The sequence below is a fragment of the Barbus barbus genome (assembly GCF_936440315.1).
Source record: "Barbus barbus genome assembly, chromosome: 37".
In the NCBI taxonomy this organism is placed as follows: Eukaryota; Metazoa; Chordata; class Actinopteri; order Cypriniformes; family Cyprinidae; genus Barbus; species Barbus barbus.
Window position 1 is genome coordinate 22,714,878 of NC_136715.1, and position 26,528 is coordinate 22,741,405.

The window sequence follows — 26,528 nt, forward strand, 5'->3', positions numbered from 1 at the left end:
TGACAGTAAAGACTGAAAATCAGTTTGTCCGTCACAGGAATAATTTACATTTTTAAATATATTTATTATTTTAAACAGTTATTTTAAATATTTCACAACATTACTGTTTTTTATTGAATTTGTAATCAAATAAGTTTGGTCAGCATATGAGATTTATGTTCAAAAACATAAAAAATCTTACAGACCCCATATTAAAAATAAATAAAGTTCGAATTTTACATTCTCCTGATCTACGGTTTCTTCCAGATTGGGCACTGGAACCATTTTGAGAAAAAAAGAACCAGCAACTTTTCTGTGGAAAAAGGCTAATAGAGGCTCCCAGACCTCTTTCTTTTACAGGCCCAGGGAAAGAACTCACTGGAGCGTTCGGGGTGATTAAGTTTCTCTTGCGTGATGCTGCTGCTCTCATCTTCTCCATCAGCGTCGGAACCAGAGCTGCTGTCGCTGCAGCTGGCCGAAGAGTCCTCAGGCTCCCTGTGCCCTCTGGGCGTCGGGCTGCTCTCAGGCATGGATGACAGGACCTGCAGACAAACAATCACATAAACACACCCGCAGGGAGAGATGATGAGAGAAGATCCTAGAAAAATGTCAGTTCCTGCGCTTCCACCCCGAGTCCAATTAACGCTTGCCACTGACGGCAGAATGGAAGGGCGGCAGTGATACACGCCTGACGCACCAAGTCTTGATTAATGTCACTGCAGAAACATGTTCGTTTGGTCTGAAACACACACATTGCATGTCAGGGGAACTAATCTATTATGTCCTTCAAGAAGTATTGAACAAAGAATTGAATATCTGTCTGACACTTGGGAAGTACTGACTATTAGCCTTCTGAATGCAGTAATTTCACCTTTTCAACTCCAATTTAACTCAAAGGTCTGTCTAAATGAACACTTTGGACATAATCTCCAACAGAGTTTTGAAAGAATTCAGAGAGATCCTGCTCTCCTTGGCATTTTTAAGAGGAACCGCTTGGGACCATTTCAGTTGCTTAATTTCTGTCTAGTCAGATTATTCCAGATGGCCCTGTAATGGCACTGTTAGTGTTCCAATCCATCAGAGCACTTTCAAAAGTCGAAAGTGAACCAATTAATATAATTTCATGCCATACAGTGTCTGTCTGTAACTGTCTGTAACATCTCTATGAGGGCATCTCATGAAAGACTTATCATAAAATCTCATGCCTGTTTCATAATTCACCTTAAAAATAGAAAGCGAATTATATTTTGCATAAAAATATGCTATTTTCAAGTTTGTGAAGGCAAAGACCCATTCATTTTCTCCATGGATTTATAGAATTGTAAAGAAAACTTTCAACAGATCTATCATGAGCAGAGTATAAACTCTGTCAAAACACACCAGTTATTGTCTTGTAGTTACTGTGTTTTGCCTTTGTTGGGCCACAAGTCAGTGTGGTTTCACCAATCAGAGAACCGTCAGAGTGGCAAAAAAGCACAGGGGTGACCACCAACTCCCATGAAACACTGGCGAAGACGTAATCGAATTAGTCTCACAGGATTCTCAAACTACTTATATATTTGCAATACATTTGAAGCAGAGCTCGCACTTTTTCAAAATCCCTGGTAGTCCTTTGGACAGGTACTCTTTAGATTTTGGTAGCCCGAAAATTAATTTAACCTGTTAACCTTCGCCCCCCATTGTGGGCCTCACAGGTGAAAATAACCTACCTAAATTAAAATGGTAACAGTTCCTGACAAAGTGTGCTATACAAACAAATTAGGTATCTTTGGAAAGAAGACACTCTAGGCTTTACTATCTATCATCCAGAGTTGATAATGTTCAAAAAGATAAAAAGTTATAGACACTGACGTGCCTTGAAAAATATTTTTCCACACTGAATGTTTTTTTATTTCATATATAAATACATGAAATAAGTCCTGGAGCAATCCAGAAAAGTAATGGATTGAAAGCCACATGTCTCATGAGTTCATATTTAAAATTTGAAGAAGATACCATGAAAAATGGTATCATCTTCCATTCAGATGATAATCATACAGATGGGCCATATAATCAATAATAGCTGATCAATGAATCACAATGATAGCCGTCATAGAGTCGGTAATAAACACGCTGATGTCCGTCCATACAGATGATAATCATGCAGATACGGCCACATTCCCCACACAATACACACACACACACACATATAAAAAATGTAGAAGAAAAAAAAAAACATTTTTTTATGGTTAAAGCAGATCGCTAAGTTACACCCCGCTTGGATGACAGCTGCGTCACAGCATGCGTCACGCACTGGCAGGAGAGAGCGCCAAATTCAAATCTATATTCCGCTTTTCTGAGACTTTTTTTTCCGTGGACGGTCTCATTCTGTTTGTAAAACTGTATGCTACAGCACCGTGTTGTTTTATTACCACCAAGACGCTGTTTTTGAGTGTAATTTATTCCATAACGGACGCGAACAATAACTCTCCTGAAGAAATGAAACGTAAACAAAGGAATATTCATCCTTATTACAACGTTATTGTTTCGCTGGACTAAAAGTGCTCGCTGGGATGTTGTTCTGTGGACCCTTACCTCTCTAACTAAAGAGGCATTTGTGACTCGTTATTACAATGAATCTGGTACGTACGGCTTTTTTATTCTGCATGTTTTGATGTGTACTGCTTACACAAATGTAGCAAATACATTCCTTATAAGCTTTCCATCGAAAAACAGCGATCTGTCGTCGATGCTTGAGGCTTAGACCTTCAGAATAATATATAGTTTGTCAAGATTAATGATATACTTTCACGTTAAATTCATTCATAAACATTAAACTAGTGGGGAAAAAACGCTTCAGTGCGCCATCGCTCTGGTAAACGTTAACAGGTTTAACCTAGCCCAAATAAAAAATATATATATTTTTTTTATAGAAAATCATTTCTATTGTGTCTAAATGTCAATCAAAAACTTTCTCAATACACAAATATCAACAAATATCAAGGAAGGATTTTTTTTTTCATTATTTACAGGGTATCTGCAAATTTTTTTTAAATCAATTTAAGGCAATTTATGACCCTTTTTAAGAGGTACACAAGTAAAATCAACAGCGTATGAATGTGGTTGAACAATCTCTATTGTATCATATTAAGCAATAAAATGACATGATTTACAGTTCAGATACAGGTTTTCACAAAAACAAAAATCTTTAAAAAAAATTATTTGCCATTTATTTGAAAAATCTTTACTTTTATCTGAAAAGAAGACTTTGGACCACTGAGCAACTGTCCTGTTCTTTTTCTCCTTAGCCCAGGTAAGATGCTTCTGACATTGTTTCTGTTTCAGAAGTGGCTTGGTAGCCCTTTTCCTGAAGACGTCTGAGCATGGTGACTCTTGATGCACTGACTCCAGCTTCAGTCCACTCCTTGTGAAGCTTCCCAAGTGTATGAATCGGCTTTGCATGAAAGTATTCTCAAGCTTGCGGTCATGCCAGTTGCTTTTGCACCTTTTCCTACCCAATTTCTTCCTTCCAGTCAACTTTGCATTTAATATGCTTTGATACAGCACTCTGTGAACAGCCACCCCTTTCAGTAATGACCCTCTGTGACTTCCCCTCTTTGTGGAGGGCGTCAATGATTATCTTTGAGTGATCATTGCCCAATCAGCAGTCTTCCCCATTATTGTGGTTTCAAAGAACAAGAGATACCCGGAATTTAAACTGTAGGATGTAGCGATGGTCACGCTGCCCCGAAGCTTGTTCAGCTCCTCGTCATTGCGCACCGCCAGCTGCAGGTGACGGGGGATGATACGGGTCTTCTTGTTGTTCCGAGCGGCGTTTCCAGCCACTCCAGGATCTCAGCAGTGAGATACTCGAGCACAGCGGCCAAATAAACTGGAGCACCAACGCGCTCGGCATAGTTGCCGTTGCGGAGAAGCCTGTGAACACGACCGACGGGGAACCGCAGCCCTGCCCTGGAGGAGCGAGTCTTGGCCTTAGCGCGGGCCTTTCCAACGGTTTTACCTCTTCCACTCATTATAATTGAAAACTATTGGTCGACTATGCAGAATAACAATCTGGGATGGTCATTTATTGTAACTCAAATATAAATATTCTAATATTTTGAAATACTGGATATTTTACTTTCTTGAGTTGTAAGCTCTAATCATCAAAACTAAAACAACCAAAAAAAATTAATGTTTTACTTTACATGTAATGAATCTAGAATATATAAAAGAAAAAAATAACTCTTTCATGATATTCTAATTTTTAAGATGCACCTGTATATACCTTATACTATATACCTTAGGTCCTTTCTGTTTTGAGGTTTTTCCCATCAGTTTCTCATCATCCAGTTCACACTGCTCCAGGAGGTCTAAAATATCTTCCTCCTGCAGAACAAGTCACAAACAAAAGCACAAGACAGTCTTCATTTTTAACCTTTTATGTGGATATGCACTTAGATGAATACATTTTTGCACCTCACTTGTGACTTTACTGCATGTCAAAAGAAAATAAGTCAAGTCAAGTCAAGTCCACTAAATTCACAATCTCTCCTTGTTTTGTGACTAAGAATGTATGAGAGAGTTAAGACAGAGATTTTAATAGCATCTTTCATTTAAGCTTCAGGAGTTTTAGTAAGTTTGATTCATTTCCATTGTTTGGTTGAAATAATGGATGCTCGGTAACACTTTATTTCAATAGTCCACTTTAGACATTCTACTAACAGTAAGTAACTTTGCAACTACATGTCAACTAGCAGTCATTAGAGTAGTAGTAGACTGTCTGCTTAATATCTTCTAACACTTTATTTTGATGGGTCCACAACATACAATATACTGACTATGAGAAACTTTGCAAGTATATGTCAACTTATTCTACTAACCCTAAACCTACCCTACTGAGAGTTAGTAGACATGTAGCTGCAAATTAATGAGAATTAGTTGACATGTAGTTACAAAGTTACTTATAGTTAGTAGAATGTCTAAAGTGGATTATCGAAATAAAGTGTAACCGGATGCTCTAACTGAACCTTCTCACGTGATATTAAATGCATACATATCTAAATTAAATATCACCAAAAAAGTTGTATATTATCAACATATAATTGTTCCTAAGATATGCCAGCTCATTCTTAGCTAAATCAGGAACAAACACAATGTAATTTTAGTGAGGGCTCTTAAAATATTTGAAACACATTATTATCTTGTCTAAACTATGAGTAATATCTGGAAAAAAAACAATCTAAATCAAAACAGCACGTTGCATGACACCTAAACAATTTCTTGGCACAAATCAAAGCCATGTGTTTAGCCCAAGTTCAGGAATCCATCTGGAATATAAATCAACCTCATTCCTTCTTACAAGTCGCTGTATCTGAACCACACTTTGAGTTTAGCACATCATAATCTATGTAGAATTTCTTCTTGTCATTTCTTTCAAATAAAGCACTCTGTTCTTGACTTTGAAGTATGAGGTCACTGCACAGTTCACATGAGAAAAGCGCTCATAACATTTAAAGACTCCAAAATTACAGTTTCCTGGTATTACAAATTACACACGCCCAATTCTTTTTCCATTAAATTTGAAGAATTACAGCCAATGGTTCAGGCAAGCAACACCAGCTAATTTAAACACTGTAAAACTCATTATCAGTATGATTCAGTATGATTAATAATACTGATTCCAATTATAGTATAACACTTTTCATAAAAAAGTGTCTCTAAATTATGTATTTCACTTCCACAACAGTGCCACATTCACGCTGACTGCTGCTTGGGCTTCCTGCAGATTCCTTTATGATATCCTGGAGTTTATATCCTGGGAAGTCGTGGCCTAATGGTTAGAGAGTCGAACTCGTAATCCAAAGGTTGCGGGTTCGAGTCTCGGGCCGGCAGGGATTGTAGGTGGGGGGAGTAAATGTCCAGCGCTCTCTCCACCCTCAATACCACGACTGAGGTGCCCTTGAGCAAGGCACCGAACCCCCAACAGCATACAGCATAAATGGCTGCCCACTGCTCCGGGTGTTTGTTCACGGTGTGTGTGTTTCACTTTGGATGGGTAAATGCAGAGCACAAATTCTGAGTATGGGTCACCATACTAGACTTCACTTATTCGAGTCTTCCTGAAACTCAGCTTGCACTCTCCTCTTGGGATGAATTTTGATAGGACAAAACAGCCTGGACAAACCGCCATTAGTCTGAAACCATTATTACGTACAATAGTGGACTTAAAATATCTTGGAAATGGCTTTAAACCCCTTTTCGACTCATAAGACTCTACAACTTTTCTTCTGGAGGGGGCTCAAGCAGTTCTTCTGATATTGCCATAGTGTACTTCAACGCTTACGGACCAGATGTGTTTTTTTGTTTTTGTTAAGGTGTCACCTCTCTTCTTATCATGTAATTTGCACTTAATTCTACCTAATTGATGTATTTGATTATAAGTTGAATAGGTACTTGATGTAGTCAAAAATAAAATATATTTTATTTTATCTATTAACACTGCTTAAATGCCAAAGCAGTTTCTGTGTGTCCTAAAATGTAACACTTTTAATCTTTTTTTATAATATAGATTTTTTTTTCTCCATTACTAACATGTAACAGTTATACCAAATAACAATTTTATTGATAATTATCCATAAAAAAAATCACAGAACAGGTGTTTTTAATTTAATTATATTCAGTAACGTTAAAATAACGTCTCAGGTTACGTATGTAACCATGGTTCCCTGAAGGGAACGAGACGCTGCGTCGAAATGCATATGGGAACGCCTTCAGCGTGACCAGGCTCTGAATATGATGTGTAATCAGTCAAACAAGGGCGAGGCGTCACGGGCGGGGTGACGTCACGACCAGGAAGCATATAAGCACGTGCGGCGGAGCCGGCTTCAGCTTCAAGTCATGAAGCAAGCGCTGGCAGGGATGCCGGAAGTGTGGCAACGCGACGCAGCGTCTCGTTCCCTTCAGGGAACCATGGTTACATACGTAACCTGAGACGTTCCCTTCCAGGAACTTCGAGCTGCGTCGAAACGCATATGGGAACGAGATACCAACGCCGCCAGACTGACAAGTCCCTGCCTGGTGTCAGGACAAAAGGACAGAGGAGCCGGAAGTGGCTCGGATGTCGAGGTCATAGAACCTTACGAAAGTCAGGGGCGTGGACCGCCCAGCTGCGTTGCAGATGTCCTGCATGGAACACCTGCCCAGAAGGCCTTGGAGGCCCCCACACCTCGGGTTGAGTGCGCTCTGACTCCCACCTGCGGGGGGAGCTCAGAGGCCTCGTATGCCAAAGCCATGGCACCCACAATCCACCTACTAAGAGGAGGGCTTCGTAGCAGGAAGACCCCTCTTAGGCGGACCATAGCACACGGGCAGCTGGTCCGACTTTCTCCACAGGGAGGACCTGTGGATGTATGCGTCTAGTGCTCGCACTGGACACATACGGTTGTGCTTCTCCTGGTCTGGCTCCCCGAAGGGAGGAGGACAGAAGGCCTGCAGTACGACCGGCTGTGGAACGACCGATGGGACCTTCGGAACATACCCCACGCGGGGGTAGAGGAATACTTTCGCCGAACCGGGCGCAAAGTGAATAGAGGCCGTAGTCAGGGCCTGAAGGTCACTCACCCTCCTCAGAGAGGTGATAGCCAATAAGAAAATGGTCTTGATAGTGAGGAGTCTCTCAGTTATCTCCTGAATGGGCTCGAAAGGTGCATTGCACAGAGCCTCCAGAACCACAGCCAGATCCCACGTAGGGACGAGATCGTACCGGAGGCCTCAGCCTCAGCGCACCGCGGAGGAAACGTGTAACCAGGGGATGTCTACCCACTGACTGGCCACCGGTAAGGGCGTGGTATGACGAAATAGCTGCCACGTAGACCTTAACAGTGTAATGGGTTACCCCTGCGGAGAAACGGGCCTGCAGGAACTCCAGTACTGCACCAACGGGGCAGCTGACTGGGTCGAGCTGGCGGTCCCCGCACCAAGAAGTGAAGAGCCTCCACTTCAAGGCGTACAGTTTCCTCATAGAGGGAGCTCTGGATTGGAGGATGGTCTCGACAACCTCGGTTGACAGACCGGAAGCTATGAGCTGTGCCCCCTCAGGGGTCACACCAACAGCTTCCATCACTCCGGGCGAGGGTGCACCTCGGTGCCCCCGGCCTGTGAGAGGAGGTCCCTCCTGACGGGCACTTCCCACGGAGTGCCGTCGAGGAGAGATATCAGGTCCGAGAACCATACTCTGCCCGGCAGAACGGTGCTATTAACAGTAGACTGACCTCGTCACGGCGCACTCTCGCCAGAACTCCAGGGAGCAGAGCGATCGGGGGGAAGGCGTACAGACGGAGCCTCGGCCACGTCTGTACCATAGCGTCCAGTCCCGGAGGAGCTGGAGGAACCAGAGGGGACATTGCGCTGACTCTCGAGTGGCGAAGAGGTCCACCTGTGCCTGGCCAAAACCTTCCACATCTGCTTCACCCCTCAGGTGCATCCATACCCCGGGCCTCGGCCCCTGTCTCGCCAGGACGCCTGCTCCCACATAAAGATGCCCAGGAATGTGCACAGCTCTCAGTGATAGGAGCTTGCCCTGGGACCACACAAGGATCTGGTGTGCCAGCTTATACAAGGGGCGCGACCGCAGACCTCCTTGGTGGTTGCTGTAAGAGACCACTGCCGTGCTGTCGGTGCGCACCAGCACGTGGTGATCTCTTAGGTCTGGGTGGAAGTGCTTGAGCGCACGGAACACAGCTAGGATCTCTAGCTGGTTGATATGCCACGTCAGGTGGCGACCACTCCACAGACCGCGGGCAGGGTGGCCACTCATGACCGCACCCCAACCGGTGAGGGAAGCGTCCGTCGCTAGCGAGACGCGGCGACAAGGAGCTCCCAGCACCGGGCCCCGGGACAAGAACCATGGATTCCTCCACATGTCTAAGGCATGGACAGCGGCGTGACACTTTGACAGCGCGGAGCGAGTCTCCCCTCAGGGAGACCCCCTTGGTCTTGAGCCACCACTGTAGGGGCCTCATGTACAGCAGGCCAGAAGGAATCACGCTGGACGCAGCTGCCATGAGCCCAAGCAGTCTCTGAAACTGCTTGACAGTGAATGGCTGGCCTTTTCACACTCTCTCGACTGCCGTGAGGATCGACTCGATCCGAGCAGGGGTCAAACGAGCCTGCATCGTGGTCGAATCCCACACTACACCTGGATAAGTGGTTCTCTGAGCTGGAGAAAGCACACTTTCCTTGGCGTTTAGTCTTAACCCCCCAAATCTTTCATGTGGGCGAGAACGACACCTCGATGCCGAATCGCCGCACGCTCTAATTGAGCGAGGATCGACCAATCGTCGATATAATTGAGTATGCGGATGCCCTGTTTTCGGACCTGATTTGAGACACGATCTGCCTGACAGTGAGCATCTTGAACTTCAGCTTTCTGGCTGAGCGGTTCAGAAGACTCAAATCCAGTATGGGCCTCAGCCCCCCATCCTTCTTTGGAACAATGAAGTACAGGCTGTAGCAGCCGGCGTGGACTTCGTGAGGAGGAACCAACTCGATGGCTTCCTTCCTCAGCAAAGTATCGACTTCCTGTTCCAAGACCAGAGCCTGCTCGGGGTGGACCGTAGTCACACAGACCCCTTTGAACAGCGGAGGTGGCCCATCGAACTGGATGGAATAGCCAGCCTCTACCGTCCGCAGGACCCAAAGAGACAGATTTGGCAGTCGCTGCCAGGCTGCCAAACGATCTACTAAGGGAATCAGTCTCTCGAGACTGACCTCTGGTGTTAGAGAAGCGGCCAGACCGCTGCCTCGCTGCGGCGCACCGGCAGGAGACGCGTAATCTGGCGGCTGAGGCGAGTTTCTCGGCTCCGCGCTGCCGGGCGGACAAACCTGAGAAATATACTCGCTGGGACCGACTGTGCCCTGGAACAGCGGCAGGGTCAGCAGACAAGTCCCTGGAGGGCACCGAGGTGAAGTGGTCACTGAGTGCCGCGGTGCAAGCCACTCCACCCCAGTAGGGGTCGCCCTCCGCGGTCCTGGGGCTTGCCCGTCAGGACCTTTTGCGCGGGGAGCTGGTATGCGGAGGAGGCTGCGCCCGCCCAGCAGCCACCTGAGTTTAGAGAGCGCGCATACCCTCTGCCCACCAAAGATGTTGTAAGCAGAGCAGGAGCCTTCAAAGGCGATGCCGTAGAGGGAGACAGATAGCTTGCAAGCGTCTGTTCAACCCGCATCGCCGCATACCCGCGCTCATTCAGTTCCCGCGGGAATGAATGGCCGGGACGAAAAGATTTCACCCGCGATCTCGACACCTCGGTGAGGAGATCGGGGAAAACGGAAGGCTCCTGTGTAGAAGTAGCTCTCTGGGGCGAGAGAGGCGGCGAAACCTCGTCAATGCTCGTCACATCAACCTCCTCGGAGGACGCAGCGTCAAGCCCTCGTCTCGGGGGAAGAGACCGCTTCCGAACCGAGAGACGGGGCGCCAGATCTGGCGGATACGGGAGGAGATAAGGACATGCCCGTCTGACTCTCGCCAGCCAGATCAGCCTTTTTCTCTTTCTTTTTTTCTCTCTGCAAGCCCCGCGAGCGCAGCCGCCGCTCTGCCTTTTTTTCTCTCTGATTTAAAGGCAGAAGCGGGACCGGCTTTATTCATTTTATGCTTGTGCAAACACTGCAGCTTACAAAGCTCATAGTTATATCATATTGGGGTGACAGAGGCGGCGAAACCTCGTGAACGCTCGTCACATCAACCTCCTCAGAGGAAGAGAGACGAAGCATTGAGCCCTCGCCTAGGGGGAAGAGACAGCTTCCACACCGAGAGACGGGGCGCCAGATCTGGCGGATACGGGAGGAGATAAGGACATGCCCGTCTCACACTCGCCAGCCAGATCAGCCTGCGAGCCCCACGAGTGCAGCCGCCGCTCAGCCTTGGCAGCAGCGGGACCGGCACCGCGTGGGGAGCTCGCGAAGGCTCCTTCTCGAAGAGAGCCCTCCGGGTGCGGAGACCGATTTTGCGTGCTCCGCACCCAGGCAGACCACGCACAAATTGTGTGTGTCCTCGCTCGTGATATAGCGAGGGCAAGGATGCACACACGACTCAAAACGTGGTCCGAAAGCTTCACCCCTGAGCTTGCCCTTGGCTTTGGCATGATACTGAATGCTTTCCACATAAAACTAGGACAAACAACAGTAAATAAGACTGACACACACAGAGCGCTTCGCTGAATGACAAAAAGCTGAAGCCGGCTCCGCCGCACGTGCTTATATGCTTCCTGGTCGTGACGTCACCCCGCCCGTGACGCCTCGCCCTTGTTTGACTGATTACACATCATATTCAGAGCCTGGTCACGCTGAAGGCGTTCCCATATGCGTTTCGACGCAGCTCGAAGTTCCTGGAAGGGAACTTATGTTTTTTATATTTGTTTATATTATATTTAACATTTTATATTTATAATATTTCAGTAGTTGATTTGACGGATATTATTAGACTGCTAATACAAAATTAAATTTGAATCTAAAAATGCCTTGATGTCTGTCAGCTGGTTCATACAAATAGGTTATTTCAAAACAAAGCAAGATTAGCTAATGACAGTACTCCAGAAAAGAAAAGGGCAGGAGAGCAGCTGTATAACAAACAATAAATGTATTTGGGTGAAGACTGAATCATCACAGTCTCAAGAATTTGATCAATATTGTTCTGAATTTGCTTCAACATATTTTCTTTTTTTCTCAAAACCGTAAGATGTGTGTTTCACGGACTCTGGTGTTTCTCCATTACAAATGTCGCAGGCTTTTCAAGCAGAAACATTATCCCAGCTGTAACTCAATAAACCAGGCATTGATCTGTTGTTCTGGTTCAGATGGAGAGAGATTTTAAGTGCATTAAAATCTGTTCTTTTGCTCATCGCCGCCTTCCATTCTTCACCAAACACAGAGTGAGACTCATTGTTCAGGCAGTCGGTGAAGAGAAAAAAAGGTCAGAAAAACCTCACACTCTGACTGCAGGTGACGAGTCAATATTTGCCCGTGTTTGCTACCGTTAGATTGTTATGAAAATTAGTTTTTGCTGCTTTGATTTGGGTGCAAACTCACAAAGTCGATTTTGGGATTATTTTGTGTGTCAGGGCACAGAGGACATGAGAACAATTTTGAGGCAGGTGTGTGTCTAATACAGAGGACACATTTCCAACAAGAGTTTTCATTTTGTTATCGTACAATAAGTGGCAATCAGGTGCTGGAACTTGCCATTGTTAATGTTTTACCGAGTGCTTGTTGCAGTTGTGGAAAGCAAGTAAACAACAGAGCAATGTTCTCTCCTGCCGCAGCTTTACACAGTTTGCTATGTATTCTAGAGGAATCGCAAACAAATACATCACAATTCGCTTTTTACACTGACTGATGTACGGAAGAAATGTTGTTATTAATATAAAATGTTATTTTCTGGATGGAGTACAACCATCTGGTCACACTCAAAGCAAAAATATTACCACTAGAGAAAGTTATTGGGTTTCTATTAGTTTTAGAATTTTAATTTAAATTAGGCTTAGATTTCCTTTTTCTTAGATTTCTTATTATTTCTTAAAATAATGTTTTATTTTTGTAATAATTTATTAATCATACTGCAGCTGCCTGAGACCCACTCCACTAGAGTAATGGGTCATTATTAAAGGAATAGTTTACACCAAAATTAAAATTCTGTTATCATTTAATCACTCGCATGTCGTTTCAAACCTGTAAGACTTCTGTTCAGAACACAAATGAAGATATTTTTAATATAATCTAATATAATATATATTTTTTTTTTTTGTAATTAAAAGTAAAAAAAGTCATTTAAAATTAAATGATCTAAATCTATTTTATCATCAGCAGACCTGTTCCCACAAAATGCTTTACACAATATCAGTTAACCATAGTATACAAAATTATTTATGATATTGTTTAGTTTTTCATGACTATTTTCCACCCTCTCTGTGACCCTTGGCATTAAACGGGCCATTTTTTGCTGCTGTGCTTTTAAGATGTAAATGCATCTTTGCATGTGAAATGAGTAACAGTGCTTTGCTGCGAGCTTTCTTTCGGGTCCTGTATTTGTGCTGTCCTATCTTTCAAAAGCAGCCTTTTTGCACCACCTGCATTACATTGTGAAAAAAACAATTCAAGCTGAATGTGTATGTTTATTTCACTTGAGCATGTTTATTTTGCTTCAAAATCTCAACCACTACTCACTGCCATTTTAAAGCTTGGAAAAGCCAGGATATTTTTTAGTATACCTCCAATTGTATTTGCCTGAAAGAAGAAAGTCTTATACACCTAGGATGGCTTGAGGCTGAGTAAATCATGGGGTAATTTTCATTTGTGGGTAAACTATCCCTTTAAAAATATACAGCGACAAGTGCTACACACTCATGTTTACTCATGTTGGTAGTTCTTCTAGTGTTTAGGAGTAATAGTATATATCCTACATTCTCCCTTTTACTCAAACATAATAGAGTAGGTCAAGTTTCCAAACATCAAATAGGTGTTTTGACATAAATTTGGCCAGTGATTGTAATCCAGTGATTCTTGAACAAGCCATTTTGGCAGCAATAGTAAGTACATAGTGAAGAGTAATGTGATTACTGTTTAGACAGAGTAATTAGTAGAGAATTCCCCTGAAAAACTAGAAAAGTAATTAGAGAAAATTAAAATTTGTGAGAGGTAGACAGGCCCTAGACTAATGTTAAAAGCTCAGGGTTGCTGAGACACTGAAGCGACATTAACAAACTGACAGACAGGAAGGTCAAAGACCACATGGCAATGGCACAAACTCTGGCTCTTGAATCTTTCCCAAATAAGCCAGACACCAGCACCGTAGGAAACGGCTCACGAGCTCCCCTGCCATATCAGCAGACGGCTCCCAGCTCAAAACTACAACCTGCCTAACAACCATCTCCATTCAAACTCATGCGCAACCCCACTCCAAAGTCAGATTTCAGATTCCATCAATGTGAGCTATGAGACCGAAACCCTTCCAACAATATGCCACATTCATATGCATGGGTACACAGATCCGGCCTTGAAAATCCCTGTAAAATGAACATCCAGAGGTTTCAGAGAGGTTGCACGGCACAATAATGAACTCCAGCTGAAAAGAGAATCTTAAAACAGAGGCTTTCATAAAAAACGAGAAACTGTTTAGAAATGCAGTAGGACAATTTGTATATAAAGTAGTGCTGTCAAACGATTAATCGTGATTAATCGCATCCAAAATAAAAGTTTTTTTTGTTTACATACGAGTATATTGTTTATATTTATTATGTATATATTAATACAAACATATGCATGTATATATTTAAGAAAAAAGTGTTGTTTATTAAAAATATTTATATATAATATAAATATATACATGTAAATATTTTCCAAATATATACTGTGTGTTTGTGTATTTATATATACATAAATATAAATATACACAGTACACACACATATATTATGTAAACAAAAGCGTTTATTTTGGATGCGATTAATCACGATTAATCATTTGACAGCACTAATAGAAAGCTAATAAAGCTTTTAAAGCACTACGTAACAATTACATTTTTATATTTTATTATAAAAAAGATGTCATGATAGTTGCCAAGGTCTTGTGTTTTTTGTATTTGAATTCCCACATAAAGGCTTGTACGGCATTATTCCTGTATATATTTAATATTACGATGTTTATTAGTATTAGTCAGTTATACACATGATGGTGTTTTTAGAGTAAATCAGTCTGATTTGATGCAGTCTGATGCTGGTTTAATCTCATCACAATCCTTACTGAAATCTATTTCAATGTCCAAGTAACATTTTATCTCACAATTGTAACTTTATTTCTCAAAACTGACCTTAGACGCCAAGGTTTTATATTTCTCACAACTGCAACATTTCTCGTAATTACAATTTATATATATATTAGGCCACCTTTCCACTACCTCTGACATTCGCATATGATTATTGCATTTCGCATGGAAGTAACTGTCACCCTTCTCTAATTTATCATGAATGATTTGAAAGAATGATTGAATATAATGAATATATGAATATATCCACACAAAACAAATGATACCCAATACATTTGAAAGAAAAACAAAGTAGGTTTTCTAGAGCTAATCCACATAAATAATTATTTAAATTTCTGCATAAACATATGGTCGGAACTCCACGCAGCTCCCATATTATTCTCCATTGGAAATTAATAACTTCCAGTCTGTCGTTTATCATTTGTTGGAGAGGAAGCATATTTTACAACAGTGCATTTATATCTTGCAAATGCAGCTTTTAAATTTCACAGAGTGACTTTATTCTTATTTTAAATGTTAATACTTAGCTTTTTTTAGTGAGGCTTTCTATAGATCCTTACTGTTTTTGTACCACATAAATTGCAGTTGGCTACATTTTTTATAACCTGTAGTCTCGCCAATTACTTTTCCAAAATAGCTAGCTTGACTACAGTTAAACTATTTTAAATTATGAGTAGCTGTTAGTTTGAAAAGCAACATTTTCCAAATAGATTTCTCAACACAGCCTATAGATTGTCTAGATTCTGTATGGCCTCTACAGTCAGTCAATGGGTTAGATTTATCTTCAATAAGGCAAAAGGTTGAGACCTTATAGTAATAGTAACCTCTTCTCAACAACCCACGTGGTTTTTGAGGTATCATTCATGTCCGTAGCTCAAACGGTTTGTTAAAATCCCTAACCCCATGAATGAGCAATAGCAATGCTGATGGTGGCCTTAAACTGCACTAATGAAAACCAGGTGGTAACAATAAGAGTTAGGAAGTAAAATACACTTCCACATTTCTTATTTTAAATGCAAAAGAGCAAGTAGAAAAAGAAGTAGTAGGGGGGAGAGAAAGAAGGAAAAAGAGCAAAAGATTGTTCGGTTGCGTCTCAGGTACATGCCTTCATTCGTTTCAGTGGATTATTCATTTCCTTTTGAAGTGAAGCTGCTCGCCCAGCGAGGAATGTCTGAAAGGCAGCTGAAAGCAGACTCTCATATTTCTCCAAGAGCAGCTTGTCATCTGGGGGGTAAATACGTCTGTACGGAGAGAGGGAGAGAGAGAGAGAGTTTTATCTGATTATCTGATTTAACAGACTGGTCTGCCTGCTTTTCTAATCACTTAAACAAACCTCAATCGTTCTTTTCACACATGCATTTGTCCATTAATGCTGTGTATATACTAATGATTAATAAACTTGTCTTTATATTAGACGTTAAGACTAAACAAAAGCCAGAGACGTGTAAACCTTTGTCTATATCTGTGTGATGGATCTTCAGATCAGCGCCATGTTGAGTCGGGGATATAATCAAAACCAGCAACTGGCTGAGCTTCAGGACCCAGATTTTACGTTAGACATCAGATGGCGACCTGCTACGGTACCAAAATTATGCAAACAAAACCCTGAAATGTATTAATATTACAGGCAACGCTTTACATTTAAGCAATAAGCAATATATTGTTACAGTATATATTAATATTTGTTAACATTAGTTAATAAAACCACAGGTTCATTAAATAATCTACAACTTTTGATCGAAAATAATGTACTAAATATTGACTAAATGTTACTAAATGTTGAAATTAACATTAAAGGGATAGTTCACCCCAATAAATATTGTATTAGTATTAGCTATTTAAGAGGTGACAAATGTATTTGTGCAAAAATACCTCACGGTTTGACTGGACAGCCATTGACATCAACAGCAAAATATGTGCAAAGTATTTTGCCTCCCTTTAAAAGTTGATAATATAATCCATAATGTAGAGTCAAGATGAACTTGTATCATCCCTGAAGTGGTTTATTTAGAAATAATGATTGTCAGAACACAAGAATTACCCTGCTTATTATACTGACTACTTACAAAATAAATAAATCAAGAATATTTAAAAGCAGAATGCAGCATTTGACCAATCAGCATCAAGTATTTCAGAAACCTGTCTGTTTATTAAAGACTGTTTATTTTGGTATCACAACTTCACACACTTATAAAGTTAGCTGCATTTTTTTTTTATTTGCATTCAGTCCCAACATTTGAAAAACACTGACCAAAATAATGGTGGCACCTCAATCTAAATAAACAGTGAAGGTGGAGCGAGCGACATATTTCCACATTTCAGCCTAATAAACTAAAACTCACTTGGCGCGTGACATTTAAAACGGCTCTTTTGGATTCCGGCTTCAACGTAATCAAAAGCTCAAGTAAATGTAAATGTTCAGATCAGACGATAAACCGCCCCAAATCCATTAAGAGCTACAAGCACGATGGACAAACTTATGTGGGAGAAGTAATCTAGTAAGAGTAAGTGGGCTTAGTCTTCGGCATATGGCACATGTTGAAATCTGGGTCTGACCCACAAACCTCAAACACTTTTTTTTTTTCATGTTTCAGCATCTTTTGGAGTGTTTTTATTTAGAGTTGAACAGAACAGCAGTTACAGGCATAGGCATAAAATGACCTATTTAGGAAGAGGCATTCATTTCGTATTCCTCCTCTGAGGCTCTGACGTGGAGGCTCGGTATTAAGAAGTGATTTGTTGCAATTACAAAGTGACAGCATTTTTTTTCTGAGTGAAAAATCGCAGCAAGATGCTAAATGCTGCAATTTCTCTGAAGAAGCCACCCTCTATGGTAAATTCAAAGGGTTAGTCAAGATGCTTGTGTAATGAGGTCAGGTTAATCAAGTCTTAATGGCAGGTCTTCGTCGGGCAGATCCTAGTGTCTGAATTTGAATGTAACAAATGACAAAAGTAATAAAAGCAAGAAGCATTTGGCTGCTGGCGCATTTGGCTTCTTTACAAAACATTAGCAGTCATTAAAGTAGTGACCTGGAGTCATTTAATGTTCTGAAGCAAGCAATCTCTGACAGATATAGATAAAAATACTGACAACTTTTGGTCCTTCTACACCAGTGCTCTCAAATTAGCAGTCATAAGTGAGGTAGAAAATAAATTATATCCTGCAAATAAATTTTCTATAATTTACTGTGTCCATGTCAAATAAAAATTTACAAAAGTGATTTTATATACAAAGAAAGTGTATTAAATGCAAGTAAAGTGTCTGTTTTAATGTTTCAAATACATTTTGTGAAAATAAAATGGCAAAATATGGGTGAAATTATGTTCCATCAACATTCAGCATAACAGATATATTTTTGTAAAAATAAAACAACATACTTATTCAGGCCTGTACTTATTAAAAAAATTAAAAGTGATCCTACTAGATTTTATTATATTTTAATTGATTTTAAACTAAAAACTAAAAAAATTTTTAAAAATCATCCTTGATGACAAATGGGAAAAATCTAGTGGTTTGAAGGATAGTGGCAAAAATTGGTAAAGATTTAAAATTACAATTATTTAAGTTTTGGGGGCTGAACCGTAAATAGAGGCTTTTAATGACGTTGATTCTACTTCTAAAAATGCCAGATTTTTTTTTTCTTTTTTTTTTCTGTTATATGAACTATTGTTACACTGAATGACATTCTGTAAATCATGGTAAAAATGTATGACATAATACATAATTTTTTGGTCATAAGAATAAATAAACAAACAAGCAGGACACATTACATATGGGATCATTTTAAAGCTGTATTAAACTAAATGTTTGAAAACCCCTTTTCGTCTTTGACCCAAGTATGGATGTAAAAAAATATATATTTTTTATTTTTTTACAAGAATGAAGCACAAATGTAATGTTTTCACTTATATTAATGAACAGAATGTTACCAAAACACTGGATTCGAATATGCTTTGGTGCCTTATTATCCCCCTTTTCTGCCTACGAAGGCAGAATATTTCAAGTTTCAGAAACAGCTCTTGTCCTTGTTTTGTCCTCACATGAGAGCCTAAGAAATTGTTTCATACTGTCACATCCCAAACCAAGCCACAAGAGACCCCACAGGTGTAAGCGGGCGTTCTTACAGGATAACAATCGTCAAAGCGGCTTCCCTACCTGTAGTTCCCCAGGTGCCGCTTTTCGTGCTCGTCCCTGGAGACCTGCTTGCGGACTTGGGCCAGTCTTTCTTTCTGAAAACACAACACAAGTGAATAAGCGGTGAGAAGCAGGTAGAACAACAAAGAAATAAAGCCCTGTTTCTTCAGTGCTATACTGCAGTGTAATTTAGCCACCCAAAACTCAATAACAATGGCACTGAATGACTCGTTTCCCATATTACGAGGCACCTTAATGAAGTCTGAGAGTTAGCGGGCGCGAATAACAGCCTCTCCTCTATACTTGTTAATACAGGGGGCCCATTCATAATTCATATAGATTTAACTCCCACTGTACCATTTTAATACATCAAAAACTATAATTGTGGAAAGGTCAGCTGGTCAATTTGCAGTGGCGCAGCAGGGTGTCTTCTATAATAGTCACTGATCTCTGCTAAATGCTGGTACAGGCATGTTCGCTCAGCCTCCAATCCCCAAATCTCACTCTTCTTTTGCGTCTAGCTTTGCCCTTTGAAAATACCACCTACCTGCAGTCATCTCAACCTCATTCATCTCTTCATATAATAAAAAGTTGATCGAAAGACTAATCAAGAACTGGTGCACAAAGCACCTTCTACTTACTGAACTTCTTGGAAAACGTGCTTTGTCTGTACATATGCAGAATATGAATATTTAAATATCTTTTTTTCTTTTTTGGTTTAGGGGGTTTGCCACTTTTTATCAGTGTTGGGAGTAACGCAACTTACATAATAAGATTACTTTTTCAAGTGACTAATAGAGTAACGCATTACTTTTAAATTTACAACAAAGTATCAGAGTTACTTTTTCAAATAAGTAATGCAAGTTATTTTGTTTTCCCATTTATTCACTGACAGCTCTCCAGTCCCTATGTTGAGAGAAATTCTTAATTTCACTTTTGGCATGAAAGGGCCTTTACAGTTGCCAAAAATATAACTTTTGGGGTTTTTAATTAAAAAATAAATAATCAAGCCCAGCCCAGGTGAAAAAATTAAAATAACGGCAAAGTAAAAAGTAACTAAGTAACGCAATTAGTTACTTGGAGTAACAAGATACTGCAATGCATTACTTCTGAAGTGTCCCTATTATGGATTTTTGATGAAAATTACCTTTCATGCAAGTGAATGAAAACATCCTGCAAAGTTTTAAATCTGAAAGTGCACCGTGTATAAAGTTTTTTTTTTTTTTTATGCATTTAGCAGACAAAGCGGCTTACATTGCATTCAAGTTACAGTTTTTACATTTTATCAGCTCTTGCTTTCCCTGGGAATCGAACCCATGGCCTTGGCGTTGCTAGTGCCATGCTCTACTATTTGAGCTACAGGAAAGCTTATTGTCTCTCAAAAGAAAGAGTTGACTCTGAATCATTGAAACGAGTCGTTTTTAAAATGAATCCCAAGATATTTCATGTTGACGTCATCATGAAACATTAGCATATTGCCTGCCCACTTGTTGGTCTTTTCGTGTTGGTCTGAATGAAAATGCCAATTCATTCTTTGCCACTACGTGCCGCTTTTGGAGCAGTAAAAATAGCGGTTTCTCCGGTAACGCTGTAAGCAAAGCAGCACTGCACTCACAAACACTGCTTTATCAGGCATTACAGGCATGATGAAGTGAAAATGTGACCAATCAAAGCAATCACCGCATATTAGCGTCACGCAAAGGAGGGGTTTGGAAAAATGAATCGCTGAGTGAATCGTTTGGGAGTTGTTGAGCAAGTAAGGTAAAAATAAATTAATATTATAAGACATTGAAAGTGTTTTTTTGACCTTGCATGCATGTCAACCTGTTGTTGGGGACTCCCAAAACCAAAATATGAACCTTTCATTAACCATAATAGGGGCGCTTTAAAAGTAACTACCCTGCCCCCAACACTGTTTTTTGGTGATGGAGAAATAAGACAAAATAGGTGAGATCTGAATCTTCTTTTTCCACATGAGCACCAAGCCTCAACAGGTCTGGAGCAAGTGCACAAACTGCTAATTCATTGATCCAACACGAAACATTATTTTGCTTCATTACTTAAACATAACGTAATAAAATGTTGCTTTCTAATTGCTAAACAGGCCTCACCAGCTCTTCTTTCCTGCGCTCCAGGAGGTGACGTTGTCTTTCCCATTCTGATGATCCAGCCGTCAGTTTCCGCATTGATCCCTGTCCATACAGTCGACGCTGGGCTTCCGCCTTCTGCTGGGCCAAATTCCGTCGTTTATCACTCGCTCTGGGTAAAAAAAAAAAAAATAAATAAATAAATAAAAGGAAATGCTCAGTAATAGCACTCAAAGTAGCCCAAACTCCCAGCCGAAATCCTGACAGACTCCGAGACTCCATACATCACTCGCCTCGACAGCATTGAGCACTTCAAGATTTCATCGCTCACTGGCCCTTCAAATTTGCTGTTGTAAGTGGCCACTCAGGGTCAGTGGGCTCCTGAACCACTGGGGACCCTCTCGTTTTATTGATACGACTTTCACACTTCTGAGTTCTTGTCGCTGAGTTATTGGTTTTGTCCTGCCACTGCTGGGGAAATAACACAGGAGTCACTTTGATATGTTACTGGTAAGAACTCAGCTGGATCAGTTGGGACACAGTAAACGTCTGTGGAGACTTTCAAGAAAATCACTGCAACAGAATAGCAGCAATGCATCCTGAAATCTGATCCACTGCTGGATTGAGTTTGTCTGCTGTTGTTTCCTACTCTAGGACCGTTGTTGGGCCACTCTGGTATATTTAGTACAAAAAGTGGACATGGGATTTGAAGGCCAATTCTATGATAATCAATCACAGGAAACCCTGTGTACTGACATACAACTACACGCACAGGCAATCACACAACCTTAAGAAGCATGCACAAGCGAACATACACGACATTCCCACAAAAACACACAATCCTCACATAACCACACACTTTAGGTTAAATACAATAGAATCATAGAAAACAGTTTGAAAAAATTAGTATTACCCTCAACATTTACAGTAATACATGTGCTGATTATACGGCACAGTAATAAACATAAAAAAATACATAATTCGATCAAAAGTATAGCCATAAGAAAATATTATGGACCAGAGTTACTAACAGTTTGCACCAGCGCAAACCCTCTTTTGGCATTAAAAAACTATTGTCACTATTTCATAAAGATGCGCTGTAAAATTTGGCGAAAAAAAGGCGTGGACACACTTATTTTCATGGCTGGCATTATGCATTTGTAGGATGGGTCCCTTTCAGATGCAAAATTTATGGGAGGAGAGTATTTAAATGAATCACGCAACAAACCAGCCAAAAAAGCATGTCTTCACCCAGATGCTTAGGCTACGTTTACACGACAACGATGTGATCAAAAACAGAAAAGTTTTTCCCTTGTGTTTTTAAAAAGTTTCACGTATACACGACAACATTTTCAAAATGATTTGCATTTACACATAGACCGCGAAAAATGCCAAAATGCTGTATTACGTATGCCAGGCCAGTAGTAGGCACTGTTGTGCTGCTGAGAGGTTTGCGTTTGTAGCTCCGCTTTTTTAGTGAATCTTTACCTTACTTTCACTCTTTTGTTTATAGTGATAATATATAACTTCTCTCTCTCTCCTAGCGTTTATCCCGTCGTAATGCGGGGTCCGCTTTTCGGCAGATTGCTCTCCGTTTCTTCCGATCGAGGGCATCCTCGGGGGCGACATTGTCATGTTTCATGTCTTCCTTTATCCGATCCATCCATCGCTTCTTTGGTCTTCCACGGGGTCGCTTTCCTTCCATGTTGAGACACAGGGCCCTCTTCGCTATACACCTTGTTACAAGTATGGTAGAACCATCACCTCTACCACAAAAGACTGCTTTGTAAGTAATCTTCATGATTTATCTCAATTCCTCAGCATATCCTACAGCGCAGAAAAACTTGATGATGTAACAGAAACTATGGACTCTCTCTTTTCTAGCACTTTAGATACAGTTGCTCCTTTACGCTTAAGGAAGATCAAAGAAAACAGTCCGACTCCGTGGTATAATGAGAACACTCACATCTTAAAGAGAGCAGCCCGGAAAATGGAGCACAGATGGAGGAAAACAAAACTAGAGGTATTTCGTATAGCCTGGCGGGAAAAGCATTAAAAACTTCTAGATCTGATTACGTTTCGTCTCTTCTAGAAGAAAACAAACATAACCCCCGGTATTTATTCAATACAGTCACTAAATTAACGAAAAATAAAGCATCAACAGGTGTTGGCATTTCCCAAAAGCACAGCAGTAATGACTTTATGAACTACTTTACTTCCAAGATCAATTCTATCAGAGATAAAATTGTAACCATGCAGCCGCCAGCTACAATATCACATCAATGCACTATAGATCGCCTGAGGAACAATTTCACTCATTCTCTACTATAGGAAGAATTGTATAAATGTGTTAAATCATCTAAACCAACAACATGTATGTTAGACCCTATTCCATCTAAACTACTGAAAGAGCTGCTTCCAGAAGTCATATATCCTCTTTTGGCTATTATTAATTCATCACTGTCAATAGGATATGTCCCCAAAACCTTCAAATTGGCTGTTATTAAAAAAACACAACTTGACCCCAAAGATTTAGTTAATTACAGACCGATCTCAAATCTCCCTTTTCTGTCAAAGATACTAGAAAAGGTAGTATCCTCGCAATTATATTCCTTCTTAGGAGAAAAATAGTATTTGTGAGGAATTCCAGTCAGGATTTATACCTATCATAGTACTGAGACTGCTCTTATTAGAGTTAAAAATGACCTGCTTCTATCATCTGATCGTGGTTGTATCTCTTTATTAGTTCTACTGGATCTTAGCACTGCGTTCGACACTATCGACCACAACATTCTTTTAAATAGACTAGAACACTTTGTTGGCATTAGTGGAAGTGCATTACCATGGTTCAAATCGTACTTATCTGACCGCCATCAGTTCGTAGCAGTGAATGAAGAGTTATCATATCGATCACAAGTGCAGTACGGAGTACCTCAAGGCTCAGTTACTTTTCATGCTTTACATGTTACCCTTGGGAGATATTATCAGGAGACATGGTGTTAGTTTTCACTGTTATGCTGATGATACTCAGCTCTATATTTCTTGATGGCCCAGTGAAACACATCAAATTGAGAAACTAACGGAATGCATAGTCGATATAAAAACTGGATGATGAGTAACTTCTTACTGCTAATTTCTGAAAAAACAGAGATGTAAATTATCGGACCTAAAAACCCCACATGCAATAACCTAGAATACTAACACTTGACGGCTGCTCTGTCAATTCTTCTTCATCAGTTAGGAACCTAGGTGTGCTGTTTGATAGCAATCTTTAATTTGAAAGCCATGTTTCTAGCATCTGTAAAACTGTGTTTTTCCATCTCAAAAACATATCTAAATTGCGACCTATGCTCTCAACGTCAAATGCAGAAATACTAATTCATGCGTTTATGACCTCAAGATAAGACTATTGTAATGCTTTATTGGGTGGTTGTTCTGCACGCTTGATCAACAAATTACAGTTGGTCCAAAATGCAGCAGCTAGAGTCCTTACTAGAACCAGGAAGTACGACCATATTAGCCCGGTTCTGTCAACAGTGCATTGGCTCCCCATCAAACATCGTATAGATTTTAAAATCTTGTTAATTACTTATAAAGCCCTGAATGGCTTAGCTCCTCAGTACATGAGCAAGCTCTTATCACATTATAGTCCTCCACGTCTGCTGCGTTCTCAAAACTCTGGCCATTTGATAATACCTAGAATATCAAAATCGACTGCGGGCGGCAGATCCTTTTCCTATTTAGCAACCAAACTCTGGAACAATCTACCTAATACTGTTCGGGAGGCAGACACACTCTGTCAGTTTAAATCTAGATTAAAGATTCTTTAACTTGGCTTACACATAACACACTAATACACTTCTATTATTCAAATCCGTTAAAGGATTGTTAGGCTGCATTAATTAGATCAACTGGAACCGGGAACACTCCCCATAACACATGATGTACTCGTTACATCATAAGAAGAATGGCTAATATTTGTCTGTTTATATTCTGTTTCTCAGTCCGTGTCCGGATCAGATGGTGGATCGGCGCTGGGAGATGATGTATGTGGCCCTGATCGTTGGCGGAGGCCGGACACCTGGATGAGCCCCGGGGACATATCCCCAGTCACCGTAGCCACCTGATCCGGTCCGTATCCAGCCCAGATGGTCACTGCAGTCACCAGATCCAGTCCGTATCCAGATCAGATGGTGGATCAGCACCCAGAGACGACCTCTACAACCCTGAATGTCAGCGGAGACCAGGACACCGAGATGAGCGCCAGAGACAGATCCCCAGTGCGGACCCCGCCACTTAGACAGCCATCGGGAAAGACCACTGGAACCAGTTGAGCCCTTACAATCTCACTTTGCTGCAGTTGGAATTGAACTGCTGGTTCGTTTGTCCAGAGGAGAACTGGCCCCCCGACTGAGCCTGGTTTCTCCCAAGGTTTTTTTTCTCCATTCTGTCACCGATGGAGTTTTGGTTCCTTGCCGCTGTCGCCTCTGGCTTGCTTAGTTGGGAACACTTCATTTCCAGCGATATCGTCGACCTGATTGCAAAGACACTATTTAAACTGAACTGAGCTGGATGATGACATCACTGAATTCAATAATGAAATGCCTTTAACTGAAAATCAGAAAAAAAAACTGAAAAAAACTGAATTTGTTTTTTTAATCTTTTCATTTTACATTATTGACACACTATTTTCCTTTTTTGATATTGTCCAGTTGCTTTGACACAATTTACTTTGTTAAAAGCGCTATATAAATAAAGGTGACTTGACTTGACTAGTAAACAGTATCTGTGGGGAAGTGACAATTAGGTCTTTGAGTTCCGTCACTAAAATCACCACACCGACTGTAGCTCTATGCCTCATTCATAGCGATAGCAGCTTTAGCTGCATTAGCAAACTCTTGAGCAGCAACAAGACTACCATGTACTCCGCCACTGTTGTGTATGTTTGTTTGTGTTTGACTTTAAATCGACACGTACTGAAACGTTAGATAGTTCAAAAGGTTGGTCTGGCACTATTAGTTTGAAGATGTCACTTGTTTTGATAGTTTGTCATGTAAACCTGTGACCTTTAGATATTTTTAAGTGTCCAAAAATTATCCTTTCGAATCAAACAGTAGCAGTAAAATCAAGTGCATGAGGACCCATCAAAGAGTTTCAAGTAACTTCTTAGTAGAGATCAAGGAATCAATATTTTCTAAAACACTTAAGACTGGTGGACAACTGGGAATGGAGAGTGAGATTTCTAATTAACTCTTTCTTTCTCTTTCTAATGGGACTCTGGAGAGAATATTGCTTCATACCTGATGTTGAGCAGTTTCAGGGCATTGAGCAAAGCCCCCTTCTTCACATCGTAATCAATCTTTTGATCTGTCCCAAAACTCGGGGCACGATTGATCTGTAGAGGAAAAAAAGAGAGAGATGTTTTTGTTTTCATATTGTTTTCTTTTTTTTGATTTCATCAAAAACCTGAAGAAATATTTCTCTTTTAAAGAGGACTGAGAAGCCACATACTGTAGAAGCAGTCACCCATTATTG

The 26,528-nt window shown here is 40.8% G+C and overlaps 1 protein-coding gene across 1 annotated transcript in view; it reads right to left on the reverse strand.

Moving 5' to 3' along the window:
- Positions 1-26,528, reverse strand: part of ttll7 (tubulin tyrosine ligase-like family, member 7) — a 100,175-nt gene that overhangs the window by 25,677 nt on the left and 47,970 nt on the right. The window contains exons 10-15 of the mRNA XM_079396433.1: positions 26,294-26,388; positions 21,018-21,165; positions 18,928-19,001; positions 15,877-16,012; positions 4,261-4,347; positions 359-521 (exon numbers count right to left, since the gene is read on the reverse strand). Of these exons, the coding sequence (XP_079252559.1) occupies positions 359-521; positions 4,261-4,347; positions 15,877-16,012; positions 18,928-19,001; positions 21,018-21,165; positions 26,294-26,388 (703 nt within the window). The remainder of the gene's footprint in view (positions 1-358; positions 522-4,260; positions 4,348-15,876; positions 16,013-18,927; positions 19,002-21,017; positions 21,166-26,293; positions 26,389-26,528) is intronic.